At 42.4% G+C, this 22,493-nt stretch overlaps 1 protein-coding gene across 22 annotated transcripts in view; it reads left to right on the plus strand.

Moving 5' to 3' along the window:
- Window positions 1-22,493, plus strand: part of ARPP21 (cAMP regulated phosphoprotein 21) — a 154,400-nt gene that overhangs the window by 94,562 nt on the left and 37,345 nt on the right. For 19 of the 22 annotated variants that reach the window (XM_013059990.2, XM_004759404.3, XM_004759397.3 and 16 more), the window contains 4 exons: window positions 1,857-2,038; window positions 2,923-3,027; window positions 3,957-4,217; window positions 8,594-8,720. In XM_013059990.2, coding sequence (XP_012915444.1) covers window positions 1,857-2,038; window positions 2,923-3,027; window positions 3,957-4,217; window positions 8,594-8,720 — 675 coding nt within the window. Of the gene's footprint in view, window positions 1-1,856; window positions 2,039-2,634; window positions 2,892-2,922; window positions 3,028-3,956; window positions 4,218-8,593; window positions 8,721-22,493 lie in introns of those variants that run through there. The other 3 variants (XM_004759409.3, XM_004759410.3, XM_045089086.1) reach the window with 2 other exon arrangements.

The raw sequence follows: 22,493 nt of genomic DNA on the forward strand, positions 1-22,493 counted from the left end.
AACCCACGTACCCGGCCTATAGCCTTGGCAGGTATTTGAATGTGTGAACACCCGTGCAAAAACTACCTGGAAGGAGACACAGGACATGACTAGTCTCCCGGGAGCCTCCCTCTTGCTCCCCTGAGTGGTCCTACTCCTCTGACTTTCATTACCATTAAGTTCTGCCTGACCTTGAATGTATTAGAAATGCAGATGCACATTTCCCTAATAGCCGCCCTTTGGGGACTGGTTTCTTTCACTCGGTGTGTATTAGCTAATTATCCCCCATTTTATAGCAGTCTGTTCTTGTTGGATAGCATATATTTTTTCCCACTAGAACGCTGTTTCACTTGGGTCAGTTTTTTTTATTTTCACTCTCTGACCTGTTCTGTTTTGTTGCTAATTTTCCTCACATCATTGATGGTCTTGTTATTTTTCATATATATTATTAATAAAGGGCTGCGTTCTTCAGCCATCCCATGCTGCCTATGCTGGATAACAGTGTTCTTGCGACCCCCACATACCCAAACTATGTAAGGGGAGGCTTTCAAATATGAGAGTTTAGCAAGCCGCCTCTGACATCCCCTGAATGCGAATCAGAACATTCTGATTTTTTGCATGTTTTACCTGCCAGGCCTGGGTGTGATTCCACCTTAAATCATGGCTCCCACCCCTCCTGACTTCTCACATGTTAATGATTTGTGATTATGACTGGATTGTTGTCATCATCCCCTCATTTAGCATGCACACATTATGGAAATTTGGGTACTGCACTGAAGTTACTTGGTGTGATGGGAAGTGAAGGGACTCATTCTGACCAGGGCCATTCCCTGACTCTCACGTGCTGCTTTGGCCTTTCTGAGTGAGTTGCTTGGTCCATGAGGGCCCTAATCCTTTTGTCTCTAAAGTGGAATGAGATACTTGTCTGTGGGGTCATTGAAGAGCAGACAGTGTGTGTAATGTGCCTGTCCCCGTGCTTGCCACACTGGACCTTGATTGGTTCTCCTACTTTTCTCTCCTCTTTCCCTCTCTTCCCTCTGGGATCCTTCTGCTCCTTTTTTCCTATAACCTTTCTGCTGGGCCTTCATTGTCTCCCCTACAACACAGGGAGATGATACTCTCCTTCCTCCCAGAGTCATGCTGGGGATCCAATGATACCATTTTGCAAACCATAAAATACTCCTCGAATAATAGTAATAATAGTAGTGAGCCGTGCCATTATTTCAAAAGGGAAAACAATGTATATTTGCTTCACCATCAGGAGATGATGCTGTGAAGCTTTTATTATGCATCATCTTTAGAACCAGAACCCCTGCCTGCTCCCTGCCGTGTCTGTCTAGAGAAGCAAGGGTGTGGATGTGATCGGTTCTGTTGTGTATCTATCGGTTGAACTGATCACCATTCTGAGCTGGTGACAAGGCTGGTGGAAGCAAAGCAAATGTATTGGTAAATAACATGTAACCCAGTGTAGCCAGAATTCTGTAAAGGGGAAGCAACCCTATCTCCCAGTGTATGTTAGCTTGCTGATAACAGTGAGGTGCGGGCAGCAAACACGCGGCTTCGCGAAGATTGCTTCTCCACAGGTTTCTTCACTGGGCGCCACTGTACACAGATGTTCTTGGCTTTAGCAAATCTCTCTGAAGGTAGTGGGTTTATTTGTTTCTTCTTAAACTGTTGTGGGCTCACACCGTTAGCTAGCTTAGCCGGACAGGTCATCAACGGGAAAGCCTTCATGACAGCGAAGGTACTGGTGTCCTAGATCTCCACCACCCTGCCCCTTTACCTCAGGTTACTTGTTGCATATCTATCAGTGTGGTTCTTTGTGCTAAAGCAGAGACTGAGAAGATCACCTGAACCCAGCTGCAATTCCATTGCAGGCCAGCCCTTTGTGAATCCTGACGGAACCCCTGCAATATACAACCCCCCCACCAGCCAGCAGCCCCTGCGAGGGGTGATGATGGCGCCGTCCCAGCAGCCGCCGCCGCAACAGCCTTCTCCTCAGCCCCAGCAGCAGGTGCAGCCACCGCAGCCCCATATGGCAGGCCCGCTGGTCACTCAGGTAGGAGCTGGTGGGAAGGCAGGGAGGGGAGGTGTTCTAAGACAGGGGCTGCAAAGTCCTCAGAACAGCAAGTGGCACCTAAGAGCGAGGTGACATTTTTTCGTTGGGGCCACTTCTACCCACTCATAAATAAGAGCTGGCAGCCCCAGAGCCCTTGATAGCAGGTTGGTAAGATTTCGTTTGGATCCTTCAGTTTAGATAGACACGAAGACCCCACCTAGCAACTTGTGTGGTGAGCACACTGCGCTAGGGAAAATGAATGCCAAGTTTTCTCTTAGGTCTAGATGCTATTCTTAGACATCACAGAGACTGTCTTGGAGACTGAACCCATAACCTCAACGAGGCATTCCTTTCATCTTGATCACTCATTCCCAACACAGACCGAGTGCTCCTGTCCACAAAGGGGTAGTACTGAATGCTTTATCAATCGGATGAACAGAATTCAGTTCCTTCTGAGGTGGCCTGCCTCTTCTTCAAGAGATGTAGAATGATCTTCCCTTCCTAGAGCAACACACGGAAATAGCCACAGAAGGCTATAGTGTTCTGAGTAGGTTGCCAGACTGAACCTCGTTTGTAATTTTTTCCCTTACTTTCAGTCCCTGGGCAATATCTTTAGATCCAGTGGATTTGACTAACAACAATGACATCAAAAGTATCGCAGTGACTTCTGAAGGCAGTGTTGACTCTGAGCAAACATGCCTTCTGCAAGGCTGGCTGGCTGTGCTTTGCTTGGCATTGACTTTCCGTTGGTGGCTGTGGAGCGCACTAAGCTGAGGCAACCAGTAGGGTGGTGTAGGTGGTCTGCTTCCGATAAGCCGGACTTCCTGTGGGATTTCCGCTCCCAGTGCTTCCCTGTTACCTGACCAGCTTTTTCTTTCCTCCAGTCGGTACAGGGGCTGCAAGCTTCCTCCCAGTCCGTGCAATACCCAGCGGTCTCTTTTCCTCCCCAGCATCTCCTGCCTGTGTCTGCAACGCAGCAGTTCCCCATGGTACCGTATTTCATGTGTGCGACCTTTCCCCCGGGAGAGCATGTCCACCAGTTTTATTACCTTCCCATGCAGGGCTGTGTGATGCTGTATGTGTGCCCTGGGCTGACTGTAAAGGGGCGTGAGTGAGGGTCTCATTCCAGAACACTGCAGCCCCTCTTCAAAATAATGGTTTCCATTCTGTCATCTGTCCCATGTTTGCTGCTTCTGCAATCGGGTACCATTTTAAGAATTTACTGACTGAACAGGGATTGAATGTCCTGGGAGTTCGAAGTCAGAAACAGAGAGACACATGAACTTGGTGTGATGGCTTGGGAAACAGCTGGAAGTCAGTTGAGGTGGTTGTCACTCTGTGCTACTGAGGTGGGGGGTTCCCCAACCTCCCTGATCCCCCACTCTCCCTTCCTTTTCCCTCAATGTACTAGGCCCTGTTGGACAACGAGAAGGAACATTGTCCCTAAATTTCAGGCCATGTCAGTGAAAAATACTCTCCACTATGTGAAGACACCATAATGGTTCCCTCACTGCCACAGCCATGGGTGATGGTGATACAACCCCTTCTGCCTCTCTCCAGAAGGCAGAGATTTCTGGGAAGCCCCACTGACCTTTCAGGACCAAGGGCACCCAGCCTTCCTTGCTTCAGCACCCTCCTGAGCAGCTCAAACCCTTAATGAAAAAAATAATTATTTGTTTCTATTGAAAGACGGAGATTTGGTCAAATTGTTTGCCATCTCTGATCTTCCTGAGGATTAAAATCTGTTTCCCTTGTTATGTTCTCTTATTGTTCTGGACAGAGAATTCCTTTCCGTTATTGTTTGCAATCTGTATGCTCTCCTTTGCCCACAGTGATGAGCATGTGGCCTCTGCCTGCCCCTGTGTGCCTCTCCCATGACTAGGCTGCTCTTGCCAATTTCCTCTTTGTTTCTGTGCAGAGAGACGACGTGACGACACAGTTCACCCAGATGAATCTGAGCCGACAGTCCTCAGGAGAGACCCCTGAGCCTCCACCTGGTCCCGTCTACCCGCCGTCCCTCATGGCACAGCCAACCCAGCAGCCGAGCTATGTCATCGCCTCTACAGGCCAGCAGCTCCCTACAGCAGGGTTCTCAGGCTCTGGACCTCCCATTTCCCAGCAAGTCCTCCAGCCCCCTCCCTCTCCACAGGGATTTGTTCAACAGCCTCCACCTGCTCAGGTGAGTGGGCTTTGTCCTCACATCTGTGATCTATAGCTTATTCGTCCAGCATCCTGACATCAACATTTCCACCCAGAATTATCACCTGGTCAACCTGGGTGGCTCTCTCTGGTCCATACCGATATTGCCCACCTACAAAACCCGATCGGACCTACTCAGCCATTGTGCAAAGCCGTGGGGGCTCAGAAAGGACGCGTAATGCAACAGACCCAGCTTCGCGTGACACAGTGGGGGACGGTCCCGTTTTCCAGGCTCCTGGTATGGGAGCCGCACGGGAGAGCACTCCCTCCCTCACTGGAGCCCCTAGACAGGGAAAGTAGGAAGGAAGCAGTGAGCTGGCCTCTGGGAGACTTTCAGCTCTCCTCTGCTGCTACTCTGGAAGTGTATTCTTTCCTTAAGCATTTTCTGGAGCTAATCTGGTGCCCCAGTCAGGAACTCCTCTATGAATATAAAGGAGGAAGCTAAAGCGGAGGTCCACTGTCCTTTCCTCTCCCCGGGGGGAAGCAGAGCTCCTGTGTGCTCTCACAGGTAGTCATTAATCATATTTAATTGACTTGAGCATGTAAGACACCACAGATCACTGATTTTTACTGTCTTCTCAAAGACTGATTATCTGTTACTGTTCACCACCAAACATCTCTGGTGCTCTCCTGGGTATCCCTTGCAGAATATTGCAAGTGATTACTGTCAAGATGTAAAATGCACGGAGGCGTTTTCTGGTCCATTTTCAAGGCACACATATCCCAAGCAAATTCCATCCTAATTAAGAAATATTGCATTGGATGAGCTGCTTAAAGCACGGTGTCACCTCTGTATTATTTGTTTCACTGCCTTAACATCTTGAATAAATTATTTTCTTTTCAAGCCATGCAAAACCCTTCACCATGAAATGATTTTCATTCAGTTGTTCATTTTGCTTTGAATGATTAATTAATTGTTCATCTTCAATTGTCTTCTCTGCAGTATCACTTCACCAGTAGGATTTAAGGAGATGTGAAAAAATAATTTTAAGTTCCAGAAGAAAGGGCCTCATTAATATATTAATTATTTTGTTAATGAATTAAATACTTTAAGTTTAATTAATGGGAAAAATAGTGTACCTCTTTTGTCCTAAACTGCATCTCAGAATTCTTACCCATTTCTGCTATCAAGGAAAAGAGTTGGCAGAATATTTAATTGAAGAATTTTTTTAAAAGACATTAAAAAAAAATCTTCCTTGATTAATGAATTTCAGTATTAACGCGCTACAGGAGCAAAGACAACTCAGAAACCCTGGCATGTCCGCAACAGAAACACTTTCATCCCTTCTTCAAAAGACTTAGAAATAGAAGGGAGAAGAGTAGAAAAACCAAACCAAACCAAACAGATGTTCACGGTTCATGGTCAGTCTGGCCATGCATGAACTTCTTAGGTACAAGATATATCATATATATAAAAGTCATTGTGAGTTTCAATTTAGTAAACATTTTAAAACGATTACTCAACTATGGGACAATGAAAAGAACTTGAGGTACAGTCCATGGGCATATGGAAATGCATGAAATGTACGCAGAAAGCGAACCTATTTAATAGCTATGAAGTCTGCCGTGTCATGTATGCTTTCTGAACACCGCCTAGAAGGTGAAGCAAGAAACACATGGACGAGGCAAAGATGGACTTGTAGAAGGTGGTGGAGAAAATATTTTTTAATATGGCTTCTTCTTTTTCACATTTATTTCTTGCCTCTCCTAACCTCCTCACTCATATTTTGGTTCTCTGTGTTTTAAAATATACATACTTGGAAATATACATTTTCTCCTTTTGGGAGTTATGCTTACTCTTTTCTCCCTTCCAACCTTGCATTTGGATCCTTTGAAGACTCCTCCTAGCCCCACTCAGCACCTTCCTCTCTGGGGGAGGATGATGATGAGCCCAGAGCCCATGTCCCATTTGCTTCATGATTGGAAGCTGGAATTGCTAAGAGATGGCCAGTGCTCTGCCTGGGAGAGGTACTGGATGAAGGTTATCAAACCTCTAAACCAGCCTGCAGGGTGTCAAACAAGTTAGGGTGGGAGAAAAAAACAAGAACAAAACAGGACCACTGAGTGCTAAAAATTGAGACTCTCCTTCAAGAGGTTATGCTTTCATCCAAACCATTAGTGTTCATCAGGAAATTTTGAAGTGTTTGAACTCTGTCCCTTGTCCCTGAAGGTATTTCGTGTTTCATATTGAATGTGAGAGAAGAGACCAAGGATTGGGTAACATATTTCTGAGCGTCCACTGAATCAAGTCACAGATTTTCCAAAAGGAACAAACTGTTATTCTTCCTAAAGAACATAGAAATAAATAAAAGGCTCATGAATAAATTCCGTAATAGTTGTTCTTGTTCTTAATTTAAGGAAGCATCTAATGTATAATGGTAGTAATCTTTAATAGCTTCATGATTTACCAGAGTGTAACTAAAATCCATTATTACATTAGGGTTCTTTGGGGTTTTGTTGTTATAAACTCCTTACAAAGGAAGGGAAAAACAGGAAGAAAAAAAATAACCATAAACAAAATGTGCAATCAGTTAGTTGCCAAATACTGACCTGTGTTCTCTCAAGACTCGTTCAGTCCCTTATCCTTGGATATCCATATTGCCAGTCAGAAGTAGAATTCATAACAATTCAGGGAATTGCAAAACCGTAGCTCAACACACTCTAAGTTATCTTTTGTTTCTATGTTATGCTAAGTCAGGAAAGGATGACAGATGTGTTTCAATAGCAAGATTGAAATTAAAAAAGTGTTTCTTATTTGACATAATCAAATCAGAAAGTGAAATACTCATGAAAATCACTGTTCTCAAATACAGGTAGCTTGTAATTTTATTCTGTGTATTTGAGAATAGCACTTGTAGGCTGGTCCTAGTGTACCTCTATTTACACTTTCAAGAAGATGATAGAAGAATGGTCAGAAGGCTAGAGATGAAAAATTATTCAAGATCAGTAAGAGAGCAGCCTTAATATAAATGAACTGAGGCAGGCAAGGAAGAATTTTCTTTTTTTTTTTTTTAACTTTTTTAAAAAGATTATTTATTTATTTATTTATTTGACAGACAGAGATCACAAGTAGGCAGAGAGGCAGGCAGAGAGAGAGGAAGAGAAGCAGGCTCCCTGCTGAGCAGAGAGCCCGATGCGAGGCTCGATCCCAGGACCCCAGGATCATGACCCAAGCCGAAGGCAGAGGCTTAACCCACTGAGCCACCCAGGTGCCCCAAGGAAGACTTTTTAAATCAAAAGACATTTTGATCGGAATCTTGTTGGAAGTAATTAGAGTATTTTCAGTCATTCCTAGTCATTAGAAAGTGACAGTAGGTGGCATAAACATTATTTTAAACATATTTCCTTCTGTCAGATGGAATGTAAATTCTTTTGGATACTGGTGCTGTGCTAATCACTCTGCCAAGTGCTTTGATAGACTTGACCATATTTTGTAATTCCAACCCCTGCTTCTTATAGGCTAGTGATTAGCAGCTTTCACATCTCACTTGTGTTTCCATTAGAAGAACAATTCAACTTAGACGTAATATTTTAAACTATTATAAACTTTTTGTTGTTGTAGATGACTATTACATGCCTCCCCCCTTTTAAAAAAGACTTTATTTATTTGTTTCTTTGAGAGAGAGTGAGCGAGGGAGTGAGAGCACAAGGGGGCGAGGTGGAGAGGCAGAAGGAGAAGCTGGTTCCCTGCTAAACAGGGAGCTGGATGTGGGACTCTTGATCCCAGGATGCTCGATCATGACTTGAGCTGAAGTCAGATGCTTAATCACCTGAGCCTCCCAGGCACCCCTGTTTCATTCACTTTTGTTTCATTTTGAAGACACAAAATCCAGTGTTTTAAGACAACAACCGTTGTATTGTTCAGGGCTAGGTCAGTGACTAACGCAGGACTCAACTGGGGTGGTTCAGCTCTGCCTCGGACGGTCATGGCTCCGACAGCTTGACTGGAGCTGGAACATCCAAGATGGCCTCACTCCCATGCCTAGAACGTCAGCGTAGCCTGCCCCCTCGGGGTGCCTGTCTTCTCCACATGGCCTCTTTCTCCAGCAGGATGACAGCTAGCTGTTCGTCCTGGGTGAGCGGAAGTGCAAGTCTTAGGGATCTGGCTTGGCCATGGCATTGGTCAAAGCGAGTCACAGAGCCAGCCCAGATTCAAGGGCTTGGGGAATAGATTTCACATATTCATGAAAAAGGTAGCATGAACACACACATAGGCCCAGTGGAAGCATTTGCTGGCCAACTTTACAGTCTACTAAGATTATAGTATGTCATGAGATGACCATACATATTTTGCATCAAAAAAGGTTGCTTCGTATACATTTCTCACTCCCTGTGGCTTTTCTCTTTCTTCCACAGATGTCCGTGTATTACTATCCATCTGGTCAATACCCTACCTCAACCACACAGCAGTACCGGCCCCTGGCCTCCGTTCAGTACAGTGCTCAGAGGGCTCAGCAGATGTCCCAGGCAGCACAGCAAGCAGGTACTTGTGGTGTGTTTCCCATGTCCTCCTCTAACCCAGGGATTTTTGCATGTAAATCTCTCCGCTGTCCTCTTTGGATGAATATCCAAGCTTGGCTATTTAAATCGCCGCATTTTCCCTTACCCAGACAAGATAACAGAGCGTTGGATTAACTCTGTGTGGAAAAGTAACAGGTGCAAGAAGATGAAGCCCACGTCACTCCAGCACCCCAGACTCGCATGCTCAATACAGGCTCCATGAATTATTTTTGGATCTTCTTAATTTCTTTTAAAGCAGAGGGCCAACCACATCCTTATCTTCCTAGTTCATACCTTTCCTCCCCGCCCCCCCTTTTCAACCTGAAGAAATCCTTCCCCTGTTCCCAAGGCTAAGGGACCCAATTAGGTAGTCTCCATACTATCCTAAAAAGTACTGTCTTTAGAAGAAGGCCCTAGACACTGCAGCCTGTGTCCCCAGTGGAACTCTTGACTCCATGGTTCACTTTCTCAAGGGCCACACGCCTCCCGCCCAGAGCTTGGCAGCCACTGTGCAGTGGGAAGGGGGGCCGATACACTGTACGAGAGTGAGTAGCAGGTCTCACAGTGAACCGGTCTCTTTCCCTACTGTGTCACACTCCTAATGGCATGCCGGTGCCCAGAGAGCAGCAGGAACCCAGCAGGGCTGAGTGACTTGTGCTAGGGAGAGGCTTGTGTCCTTCCTGCTGACCACTCTGCAGGAGAAATGGCTCGTTGCCATGCTGAAGACTGCCCGCCTGGGAGACCCCGCCTTCCGTAAGTAGGTTGTGTGTGACAGCTGCGCTCCCACTGCCTCCTCATTGACTGTTCCACGATCTGAGTTCTATGCTGATTCTATGTATATGCATATGTGATATGTATGGGATATGTGGCATATACGGTAGATGTGCAATTTTTATTAGTGGACAAAACGCACAGTCCTGGCCAAGGGTTTACATGAATAACAGACACCCTGAGACTAGGGTGTCAGATTGGAGAAATGATTCAATTCCTCTGTACTGCAGATGGGTATGTGGCCTTTGGTTCATCTCATGACCTATTTAAAGTCTGTGGGAGAAGTATTAGAGAAATACATAACTGCCAGCCAAACCTACTGTTGTCTCAACACTGTAATAGTTTGGGGGGGTGGAAATAAACATTGACCTCTGGACTGATTTTACATTTTTATAGTAATAAGAACACGAAAAGTTGATTTTTTAATTTTCTTAAAGATTTCATTTCTTTATTGGAGAGCGGGAGAGAAAGGAAAAAAGGGGGGAAGAGGGAGAAGCAGACTCCCTACTGAGCAGACAGCCTGATGCAAAACTCGATCCCAGCACCCTGAGAACATGACCTGAGCCAAAGGCAGGCACTTACCTGACTGAGCCCCCAGGGGTCCCAACACAAAAGGGTTTTAAGTGATCAGTTATTTTAACTAAAGAGTTTGGTAATACTTTCTCTGATTGTTGGAAAATGTTATTATCTCTATCATGTGGTGGTAGCTATTTTGTCAGTTTAGATATATATTAAAGGACTGCTTGCAGTCCTCCTGCTAATGTTTGTTCGAGAGTTAATTTATGATTTCCTAGCTACTGGTCCAGAGGCTACTGCGAAGTTTCCCTTTTGGTTACCAATGCCTGTAGAAAAAAGATGCAGCTATCGAATGATACTGATTGACCAAATTTTAGCTTACTGCCATTATTTGACAGTTTCCTAAAGAGTTATTTCAGACTTGTGGTGGAGTATATAGTTCCTATGCAGGCATGTGGTTACAAACATTCTGGAACCTACTAAAACCTGAAAACTCCAGATCTGTGTGAGGGCTGAGACAGTTGGATGAACACGTTCACTGGGCAACAGATGGAGACTCAGGACAAGCCCCAGTCTCCCCCTAACGCCTCTCCACTGTCTTCATTGATGCATTTCAATATTAACAAGAATGCTGTGATATTTTTCATCTTTTTAAAAACATTTTGGGAGAATTTAGGGGTGCAGAACCTCCCCCCATCTCACAGAGACCTAACTGGCCCCAACTACATCTCATGGCAGCCTGCAGACATTGACTTGTCTCATGCTCCCACATCACCATGGAAATGCCACCCCAAGGCAAGGTAATGACACCATCATTAGAAGGGTGCATTTTAAAGTAGTAGAATAGAATTTTTCCCTCAAAATAGAAGTGCTTCGGGTATCAGAGAGATGAGTGGAGTTGAGGTGGTCTGTGGGAACTGGGGAGAAGAGAAAAAGGAAATGATGTGCGAATGATATCCCCCTGGAAGTGACAGCATAGACATATACATGAGACTTTTGAGACCACCACACCCAATCTCAATGCAGTTTCCACCATGGTGTTGAATTTGCTGAAGGCTTGGGAAGACCTTACTAAGAATCACCTCTGCTAATAAAATCCAGGCCATCCAGCTCATGCCAAGGCTCCGGGACAGTATGTAACTACAGCTAGGAGGGCACTTGCTGTCTCTCACTAAGAGAGACTTCCCAAAGGGACACAGTGGTTCTTTGGGGGAGCTGCAGTTCCTGGAGGAGCTGGAAGATAGGCCCTCGCTATCTGTAAAGCAATCTCAGGACCAAGGGTGGGCGGCCTCATTCCGCAGTGACATCCTGACTCTCTGGGACCAGACCTTCTCCCACCTTCTCCTGGCCTGCATCAAGGGGTTAGACATTAGTGCGGAGCCAATTTGCCTCAGTTATAACCAAATGAGAGTTGAATCCTCGTTTGCTTCTTGGCATTGTTCTTAATCTTTATTTAATGGTCATGAAAACATTTCTTCTTTGTCCCATATTCTTGACCAAATTGAAATCTCTGTAAGTCACGACATCTTTCCTAGGCCTGAAAACTACACACACTGGGTTTTTATAAAGGAAATTGCATAGTCTGCAACTGGCTAAATAGGCCACTTGAATTACCCTGAGGCCCAATAGGGGGATGTAAATTCTTCCTCCTGATGATTTTTTGCATTCGATGTTGCCAACAGGTGATAGAGGTGCTCAGCCTCTAGAAGGAGGCGTCACTGGTGGGGGCTACAAACAAGGGTCGTTAATGTTCAGAAATTTTGGAGGACTTAAGTGATTGATTTGAACATGGTATTTGGATTTTGAAGCTACATATCCAGGGAAAGTAAAAGCCATCAATACAGAAGTGTCTCTAATGGGGAAAAATATGTTGTCAATTTAACATCATCAGGTAACCGCAGTAGTGAAGGAAGATACTTTTCTTTACGAGAGCGTTGTTGAAGACCTGAAGCTGTACAGAAAGGTAGTTACCAGGTTTGAGCTAAAAAGACTGTGGTGTTGAAAGCCTTCCAGCCCTGGAAGAATTGTAAGTGAGGTTGTCTCACCTCACTTGCAATGGGAATGGGTTTTTCCCCGGGGGTCAAATACTGAAATGGAGTGCTGGTGAGCAAGCTTTTGTTTCATCATCTTTTCAGTTTACTTAGCAGTCAGTTACCATATTGTGTTTAGTTAATACCTATGTTGCTATGGTTTTTTATTCTGGTTTAAAAAACTTTTTTCTGTTTGTTTGTTTTTAAAGATTTTATTTATTTATTTGAGAGAGAGCATGAACAGGACAGAAGGAGAGGGAGAAGCAGACTCCCCACTGAGCAGGGAGTCCAACATGGGGCTCCACCCCAGGGCCTTGACAGCATGACCTGAACCACAGGCAGATACCGACTGAGCCACCCAGGCACCTCGAAAGACATTTTTAAGGCCATAAACTTGTTAGTAGTAACTATAGCCACCATCAGTTAAGGCTCTAAGTGGCTGGTTGCTATGCTAAGTGTTTACAAACATTGCATTGTTTCATCCTCACCACAAATTTATATGGGAAATAGTAGCTGTGAGTACTCGTGTTCAGAAATAAGTCCCTCTGTGTGCCAGGGCTGATCAGACTAGGAGAAGCACCCAGACTTGCCTGGTTTTAAACCTGCACATTTAATCAGTTTATCATAATCACATAAACCTAGTTACTAATGTGCCTTTCTTTACCGTCATGGTTGATCTAGAGAAACGAGCACAGGGAAACTAAGCCCGCAGGCCCCTGTCACAGAGGCAGATAGCATCTAATTAATTATCTAAGTATGCACGTTGACTAATAGCAGAACAAATGGGGGACTCTGGACTCAGGCTCCCGACCCCCCACAGACTTTCATATTCCTTTGCAGAGCTTGTCATGAACAGCACATGACAAGAGCTCAGCTGAGACATCTATGTGCAGATCACATATTGAAAAGGAGAAAGAAAGAAAAAAAAATAAAAGAATTTGTCTTGAATCTTCTATCCAACTCCAAATTCCCTTTTCAGTTTAACTAAAAAAGAAATATATGTAGCTTTATTCTCCACTCTCCACAATCTTGCACATGTTCTAAAAGCCACAAAAATGGGCTTGTAAAGTCCTATATGCTTTCATAAGTGGGCATGTGGGGATGAATAAATCCTGGTTTTGGTATCAGAATACTGATGGCTTCATAAAATGAGTTGGAGTGTTCCCTCCTCTTCTGTTTTTTTGGAAGGAATTCTATAAAAATGGTGCTGAATTAAATGTTTGATAGAATCCTCCAATGACCCTGTCTGGCCTAGAGATTTTCAGAAGCATTATTTTTTACTTTTTACATGAATATAATTCCTAGAGCCTTTAATTATGACATTGTTATAGTTAAAAAAGTATTCAGATGATGGGTCTCATCTTTGCTGAGTTTTGGTCCTTTGTGATCATTGAGGAATTGGCTCATTTCTTCTAAGTTGTTGGACTTGTCAATAAAAAGTTATCAGTGGTATTTCTTTATTATCCTTTGAATGGCTGCAGGATATGTTGGGATATCCTGTTTTTTTCTTCCTATTGGTGATTTTTAAGTTCTCCCTTCTCAGTTTTGTAAGTCTTGCTAGGTTTATCAATTTTATTGATCTTTTCAAGGAACTGCCACTTTGTCTCATTTATTTTCTCTATTGTTTTATTGCTTTGATTTCATTGATTTCTGTTCTTTTCTTTTTTATTTTCTTCCTTCTGCACACATTAGCTTTATTTTGTTTTACTCTATGTAGTTTCTTGAGGTAGGAAGTGAGATTATTGATGTAGGACTTTTTCTCTTTTCTAATGAGAACATACATAGAGCTATAGGTTTTCTCCATAGCCTTTCTTTAACAATGTGGCACATATTTTTATGTGTTTTATTTCCTTTTCCATTTTCATTCATGTGTGTGTGTGGATGTGTGTGTGTAATTTTTTGTGAGATTTCCTCCTTGATCTGTGGATTAGTTAGAGGTGTTTTGTTTAATACACAAGTGTTTGGAGATTTCCCTGATGTATTTCTGTGATTGGTTCTCGACTGATTCTGTTGCAGTCAAAGAACATACTCTGTATGATTTTAACTCTTAGAAGATTGTTGAGGTTGGTTTTATGGACCAGGATATGGTCTAACTTGCTGAATGCTCCATAAGCTCTTGAAAACAATTGGGTGCTCTGCTGTTATTTGATGGAAATGTTCTAGATATGTCAATTAAAATCCTGTCAGTTTATTTTGTTGTTCAAATCTTCTGCATTTTTGCTGATCTTCTGCTTACTGGTTCTATCTGTGGCTGAGAGGTGATATTCACAACTCCAATTATAAGACTTCCTACAGTCCTGACCTGAATCTTAAGGCCAACGTTACCCTCAGTTTCCCTGAAGTCTAAGGATGCGGGGGAGCCTTCGAAGTATTCAAAGCATGTTATCATTTGTTGTTTTTTTTCTTTCTTTTTCCCCCTCAAATACTTAATATATGTTTGATTCCCTAGAAAGAGGTGACAGTAATCCATAAAAATAGTCTGGAAGGAAAGGGCCTATGACCAAGGAGGTTTTGGTCAGCTGTTCCCAGACACTGTTGCCTACATCCCTCACTTGCAAGGCTTCCACTACTTTGCTTAATGACAGTGATATCTCTTTAGGTTTAGGTAGAAGAATAATGTAGATTGCTGTTTAAAACAGGCAGCCCAACAGTGCTGCAGGAGAACCTGAATTCTTAAATGTCCTTGAAGTAGAGCAATAGAAAGATAGAAGGAGGCAGAGCAGAGCAGGAAAGGGTCGGGGGGGACACAATGCTTTGTTTATACTGCATTTATAACTGCAGAACAGCCTTTGGTGTAGATTCTGAAAACTCTGGAGATGCCACTTACCTCTGCTTTTTAAATCCTTTTCCTGGCCTCCTCCCCACTCCCAACCATCTGCTGAGTGCTTCATTTGGGGTAAAAACCAGTTTCATAGAGCACTTTCCATAAAAATGTTTTACTTTTCATATTACAGCTTAGAAATCTTAAATAATGCATCATATTGCAAAAGCCAAGGTAGCTTTGGGGGGATTTCTTAAGCATCCTTAGTTTACTTCTGCTCCAGTCCTGTCAGGACTCTGGGTTGGTTAAATGATGAGCCAAACCGCCTGGCAAAGCAGAGTTGGAATCCTTGCAGGAGACAGTGACAGAGGTCTTGAAAATTGTTTGAGTCGCTTGATTCACTCTTTAACATCACCCTTATATTTAACATCACCCTCACTCGGATTCTCTCTTACACTATGCTAAACAGCCATCCTGAGGTATGAATAGTAGAGACAGAATTTAAATGCTTAGTTTGGTTAAATAAGGAAACCAAGGAAGGCCAGCCTCCTGCCTGGTGTGGCATCTTTCTCCTCAGAGCCAGAAAGGGTGGGGAGAGGGGGCTTCTAGTACCTCAGTCTACAGATTCAGTGACAAACATCGGTTTCAGAAACCCAGCAGGCTTGCTCAGTGTGACCAATTCTGACTTGTGAGATTCTGCCTTTGGATATTTGAACTTAGTACCACGGGCACATTATGTGGAGAGCGTGCAAACGAGAGTAAAACAATATCCAGAAAACTTGGGAAACATGTTATCACCCCTCCCCCTTCCTAAGGTGGAAATTGGAGCTTCCACACCTCTCAGAGTATCATTTTTTCTCTGTCCTGTTAGAGAATCAGGAAACAAACTCTGCAATAGCCTTCCTGCTGTCCAGTTGATGAGAGAGAAGTATGACGGATACAGATAAAGAACGTCTGCAATAAATTAAAAATATATGTAAACAAAGATCATAGAGAAGTACACTGAGGGAGGAGAAAACCAGGTCAGGGAATGTAGATCTTGTTTGTTTTATTTTGCTAACTGATGATAGGATAACAACCTATTCCAGGAAATCTTTAGGGTCACTCTGACCTTTAGGATATAGATTGCATTGATTCAAACCTCCTTTCTACATAGGCAGAAAACCTTTGGTGTGCAGGGAGTTCTTCACTGAAGGCTTGTAGAATAGCAGGGTTCAGCCTGTCAGAAATGCTAGCTATATAACAGGCCATTGGATTTTTCCATGCCTCTCTGGATTCCTGAGAAGAGCTTGTAAATGCCATTCTCAGCCCCTCCCCTTTGAGCGTGTTTAAGGGAGCGTTACTGTGGTCAGTGCCCCCTAAACTTTAATGAGCATATATACCAACAAGGATCTTGATCAAATGCATTTTTTTACCTCAGTAGTTTTGGAGTGAGTCCTGAGATTCTGCATTCTGAGCACACTCCCAGGGGATGCCAATACTAATGCTCCACCATCTGGAGAGCAATGTCATAGATAGCAAACTTTTAATCATGGCTGGCCTGTATGTAAGCTGTTGCATTACATTCACTCTTTTTTTTTTTTTTTAAGATTTTATTTATTTATCAGAGAGAGAGAGAGCGAGCACAGGCAGACAGAATGGCAGGCAGAGGCAGAGGGAGAAGCAGGCTCCCTGCCAAGAAAGGAGCCCGATGTGGGACTTGATCCCAGGACGCTGGGATCATGACCTGAGCCGAAGGCAGCTGCTTAACCCACTGAGCCACCCAGGCGTCCCCCACATTCACTCTTTGATTTGATATTATTTATACTTTAGGCAACTACTTCATAGTTAGTATATGACTCTTACAAATTATAGCTAGTATTTAGGATTAGTGCATTAATGTTTACAGATCCAAATTTTGAGATAGAAAATAAATATAACATGCTTGCACAACACAGCAGGCACTCAGAAGTGTTGAAAGAATTAATAATGTGTGTACTTCTTTTCAAGTTATCATGAATGCGGAGGGTTAAGTGGCTATATGTGTCGGGGTATGTGAATTTGAGAGAGAGAGAGAAAGGGAGAAAGAGAGAGAGAGAAGAGAGTGTGTGAAGATTGAGAAGGCTAAACGGAAACCTCTCAGTTGTTCATCTCAAAAACGAATAAGAACCAAACTGTAGCTAAATGTTTTAAAATCAGATAGAGAGACAGGGCAACAAACCAATCCATAGCAACAAACAAATACACACATTTTTGAAAGGTCAGACATTTGCCCAAGGAATAGGTCAGAGACCCTTGGGCTGCTTGCATGGGAATAGTATGTTTGGATTTGTGTATGCTTAGCAATTTAGGAGTTTTTATAAATTTAAAGAAATAATGTTCCCATCAACACTCATTTCAACTGATTAGTTTTAAAACTGTTCAGATGGCAGGGAAGACCCAGTCCCTGAAACTTGCTCATAGGACCCTCTGTTCAAGGCAGCTCCTTTCTTCAATCACTTAGCTCCCTTTTGAGTGTTTAACAAAGGAATGGATTCGGTGGCATCTCTGGCAGAAAGATGTCATTATCTGTGACACATGTGTATTTGAAAATAGACCAAAACCACAGCTCCTTTCCTGATAGGCCTGCATGGAAGTTCAATAAACAGTGATATGTTTAGCTTTTTGCTTCTTGTAGTAGTACTATTTTTGTTGTGATAGAATATTGTTCATAACAACATCTCCTAGTAGGAAAAAAGATTATTGTTTCTTTAATGTTGCTCTGAAACACATTTGGGATGGGGCAAAATGTACCTTAATGTAGTCTATAAATTTATTTAACCAGAGCACTTGTGTAAAGTTGACAGTGAATCCTGCATTTTTAGCTTGACTTATTAAGCAATGTCAATGCAACTGAGAGTTTTATCTTTGAAAAAGCCCTCCTCTTTCTCTGTTCTTATGGTATTCCTCCCCTTGACTTTCTTCCCCTTGGGTATGGATGAAGATGGGATGAAGGACCATCAGAGCTAAAGAAAGAATTTGGGATACCAGTGTGACCAATAAGACACATTAATTTCTAGACAGTGGGATTTTCTTTCTTAATCTCAAATAGCCTTCTCCAAACTTAATGGTTTTAAAAAATATTTGTCTAGTTATCCTACATATAATTTATATGTATTTTAATGCTTAAAGCCTTATTAATCTCTCTATATATTTTTAAATACATTTTTAAAAATGTATAACCAATAACCACTCAGAGAAGCAATGCAGAAATTGTTACACTTGACCAGTTGAGGAAGACATTCGTACCCTGGGTGTCTGTATTTTATGTTACTAAAAGCAGAGCGGGTCGATTATCAAAGAGTTGCACGAGGACTTAATTATCTGATTTCTGTTAACATCAGTGGAAATCACATGGATAAATCCTTGCGGAACATGCTGTTCTGAAAAAATGAGTCTGGAAAAGGTTTCTGTGGAAATGTTCATGTGTTTCTTTCATTAATTGGTCTAATTATTCCATTTACAGAAATGGGAATGAGAAGTATTAAGCTGAGGTTATGAGAAAGGTTAACAGTATTAGGAGCAAAATAAGAATCGTGCTATTTTTAGGTTTGAAAGCCGTATAGGTAACCAAAACAGTATAGATGGCCAGGTACCCTCTGTCCCCTAGGAGGTTATAGTAAAAGGGATTTATTCAGCATGTTTTGGCACTTTGCATTTTATGTACCTTTTGGTGTTTACGTACTCATTTGTTATGCAGTTAAGCACTACTGGTGTGCTTCGGATTTCTGCTTTTCTGCAAAGACAGGGAGTAAGATCATAGCATTATCTTTTATATTTTTTGTATTATGCAGCCAAAAGTGGAAGCAGTAGTTTGTTAGAAAAAAATAAATTTTTGGTTTAGAGATGAAAAGGAAAAAAAGGTGGCAAAATAAAAGCACATAAATTGTGGGGTTTCCCCCCAAATTCTAACATTCCTGTACAGCTTTCCTAAGAAAGACTATGAAGTCTAGGAAAATGGTAAGAATCCAAACTACTAGTTTCAGCTGGTCAGGTTTACCTGATAGTTTCACTGAACTAAAGGCAGAGAAGTTAGGGTATTTTGTAGTGCATGCAGTCTTGGCCCATCCTTTCAATTTTCTCTTCCTTTACTTTCTTGTTAATTTGTTGCCAGTTTCTTGTTAATTTCTGCAGTGAGCTTTGCCTTCATCTACAAATTGCCTTATTTTTTAGCCCCTCCTTTCTTTGGAAGCACTTTGTTGCTTTAGTTCTTCATGGTATTCATTTCTTCCCCATTTCCAAATCTATCTTCTCATTTATTTACTTTCTATCTTTAATCTCTGGATCTCTCTCTCTCTCTCTCTCTCTCGGTTTTCTTCCTTCTTTCCTTCCTTCCTTCTTTCCTTCCTTCTTTTTTCTGTCTTTCTTTCTTTCTTTTTCTCCTTCTTTCTTTCTTTCTTCCTCCTTATAATAAACATGTTTTTCACTCTAAACTCTGGCTGATCCTCATACCATGTTTTAGTTGTCTGCATTTCTTCTCATTTTAATTTATTAAACTTATTTCTTTCCATTCCACACACTCTTTTCCATTACAAGATAGAACACCTCATCCCTCTGGAGATATTCATGATTCAGTGATTGAGAAGAATATGCTGGGTTTTTCCCATCCTTCTGAAAAGAGAGCATACAGAGCTCTAAACCGTCTCCTCTCCACCTTGCTGTCTTTAGAGCCAGCATAAAGTTACACTCAGCGTTGGTGACTTCAAACTTGGAAATTCGTAGTGATACAAAAGTGAAGAGCATCTTGAAGAATGTTATTTTTATTTTTTGTTTCCCAAATTCAGTGACGCGTTGGTGCCCATAGGAAAATTGTCAGGCTTCTGGACGGTGTTTAAATTTGCTCCTTCAGATCATCAGCAAAGGAACAGACTCTAATCACCCACTCCAGCCCTGAAATGCCATGGGCTTTCGGGTCCATGGGAATGTTTCATAAACATCGTAGTTCAGAGCAGCAATCTCTATAACCCAGGAAGGCTATAGGATTTTGTGAGCCTAGGAGAACTAGTAACATTCTAGAAGAAACACCATGACTCACACACCCTCTTAGTGCCAGGTCGTGGGGGAGGGGTCACATGCTTACAACTAGGGTCACTAATTGATTCAGCTGTTACAGCATGATTCCATGGTGCAGGCATTTCTGCATGTCTGTTCATTGGAAGAGCATGTCAGCTATGCTCCAGCCTTCACACTTCAGCTCTCGTCCAAATCCCTGAAGCTGCCCCGGGCTTGCCTCTGTGGTCTCTCCCAGGTGCTATTCCCAGTTGCCTTCTACCGTCCCTGGCGACCGTGCTGGTTTTGATGCCCTTCAAGGATTGCCACCGATCCCTAGTTGCCTACTGACCTCTTCTTCCTGATTCCCTCCCTGTTCTCTTGAAGGCACCTAGAGACTCATTATAATTGAATTTTTAACGTTCTCCCAGATGCTCTTACTCTTGTGTTTTATTTTTATTTTTGTATTAAGTCCAGCACCATTGCACTTCTCATGAGCCATGTGGGTCATAATTGTTTTGAGAATAAGAAATTAGTGGTAGAATGAGAGGCCAGAAGAGAGCCCCAAATGCACTTTGCAAGGTAGTGGAGTGGAGCACATGTTCTAAGCTATTGTAAGAGCAAGTGGTGGAATTGGCCCGCCAGTTCCGAGCCGGCATTGCGTGCGCCGTTTTCCAAGGATAGCAACTCTCCAGTATTACTCTAATTACTCACCTGCACGCAGAGGGTGTGAAGACTATGTGGTATTGCACTACGGAGATCAGAAAGCAGGAGGCGCTCTTCAGTGCCTCTTGATGGATGCCCTGATTTCCCCAATAGAGACTAACTAGATCTATCTGGTCAGAAAGGCTCAGCTCCTACTGAGGAGGTGACTCAAAAAGAACAATCCAAAGTGTGAATCAGAGACAGAAGCTCCTGACTTGCTGAAAATTGTGCTAAGAATTAGGAGGAAGAGAAGATTGCTTTAGTGGGTAATTTTTGTTGTTTTCTTCTGCACATGTAACTTTTACAGACTGTCCAAACAACACAGTACTTGCAGTAAAGGATGTTTTAAAAAAAGACACAAAAACTCCGTGCCAACACAGTAATGGGTAATTTTTGCCTCTTCATTTTCTGCCATTGAGCTTATGTATGTACACATAATCCACACATAGATGTACTGCAACCATCGATCACGCCACTTCCTTATAAATATAGCATTTTTACTCATTCAAAACTCACTTTACACTTACATGTAAACTGATTCTTCCCACATTTCTGTGACATGGATGTTTTTAGAAGTAAAACTGTATGTGCGGATGACACGCATATTTACATAAAAAATTCTAAATAGTGCACAAGACAACTACTAGAATTCATTAGGGAATTTAACAGTATTGCAGACTATAAGGACAATATATGTGAATCAATATTTAATATACAATATTGTTATATACTGGCAGAAGACAAATGGAAGATTTAAAAATTCAATTTGGAATAGTGTGTGACATAATTTGAATAGCCATGATGGCAATCACCCTGCTCCCAACTCTCTAGGCCCAAGGGGTCCACGGCATTCCCTCAGTCACTGGGAAGTGTTCCCAGTGAGCTCCAAACACCCACCTCACACAGTCTTCTAGAAAAATAGCAATTATAACATGAAATATTCCTCAAAACAGTCCTTGCATTCCTGATTTCTCCTTCAGAGAAGAAGTATATAAGGAATGAAGGGGTGGGGAGGGGACTAAAGCTTCCAAATATCTCATTTATCTATCTTGTTTAACTTCTTTATCCAACAAATATTTCATAATTAAGTGTTGTTATTGGCTTGCCGCTGCTCTTCCCAAGCAGGGAGGACTCCACAGCAATTTCAAGGTATTTTTCCACCTTCTGCCAAGAGCTTTTGTCTTTTTAATTTTCCATTGTTAAGACTGATCCAATTCAAGGAGCTCATACTCTTTGAGTTGGAGTCTACCTCAAGTGGCTCTAGGAATGTGCCACACAAAGGAGACGGTTTCCTTGGCAACAGGAATGTGGCAAGAAAAAAAAAAAATCCATGGAAACCTTTGCTTCCTATCTCCTTCCCTAGTGCCCCTCAGCACTGCTGTTTGCCAGGCACAGAAACTACAACCGAGACAGGAATCTCAGCTCTTGATCAGCTAACCACTGACCACAAGGTACCACTGCCGGCCCCTGGCTCTGTTTCCCCATCAGGAAAATGGTTCAGCTGTGAAATGGACCTTTTCTCATGATTGCCTTTATCTGGTCTTTTTTCAACATTTAAAAATAGTGAAAGGGGAAACTGGGTTTTAAGATATCTGTGTGTGTGTGTGTGTGTGTGTGTGAATGTGATTGTCATAATGAACTGAATTTAAATGACTGGTAGCACTTACTTTTACATTTATTTTCAGTCTCTGAAATTTGCATCAAAGGTGTTTTTAAATCTCTGGCAGGACATAATAGCATGTTTGGTGACTGCTGTGAAAATTAATGTATTAATTTGGCAATACTCATGACATACTTATTAAGTATACTTCTAAATTAGCTCCCATAAACCCAACATGCCTTTCTCCCTGCTATTGAAAACAGTAAGGCAAAGAGAGACCTGTGAATCTATAGGTAATCTATGAGGCTTAATTTCAGAGACATCATTCAGTAGTACGGGGATTAACTAATGTGATTTTTAGTTCTG

Source organism: Mustela putorius, unplaced genomic scaffold (genome assembly GCF_011764305.1).
Source record: "Mustela putorius furo isolate JIRA1106 unplaced genomic scaffold, ASM1176430v1.1 tig00003834_pilon_pilon_pilon, whole genome shotgun sequence".
Classification (NCBI taxonomy): domain Eukaryota; kingdom Metazoa; phylum Chordata; class Mammalia; order Carnivora; family Mustelidae; genus Mustela; species Mustela putorius.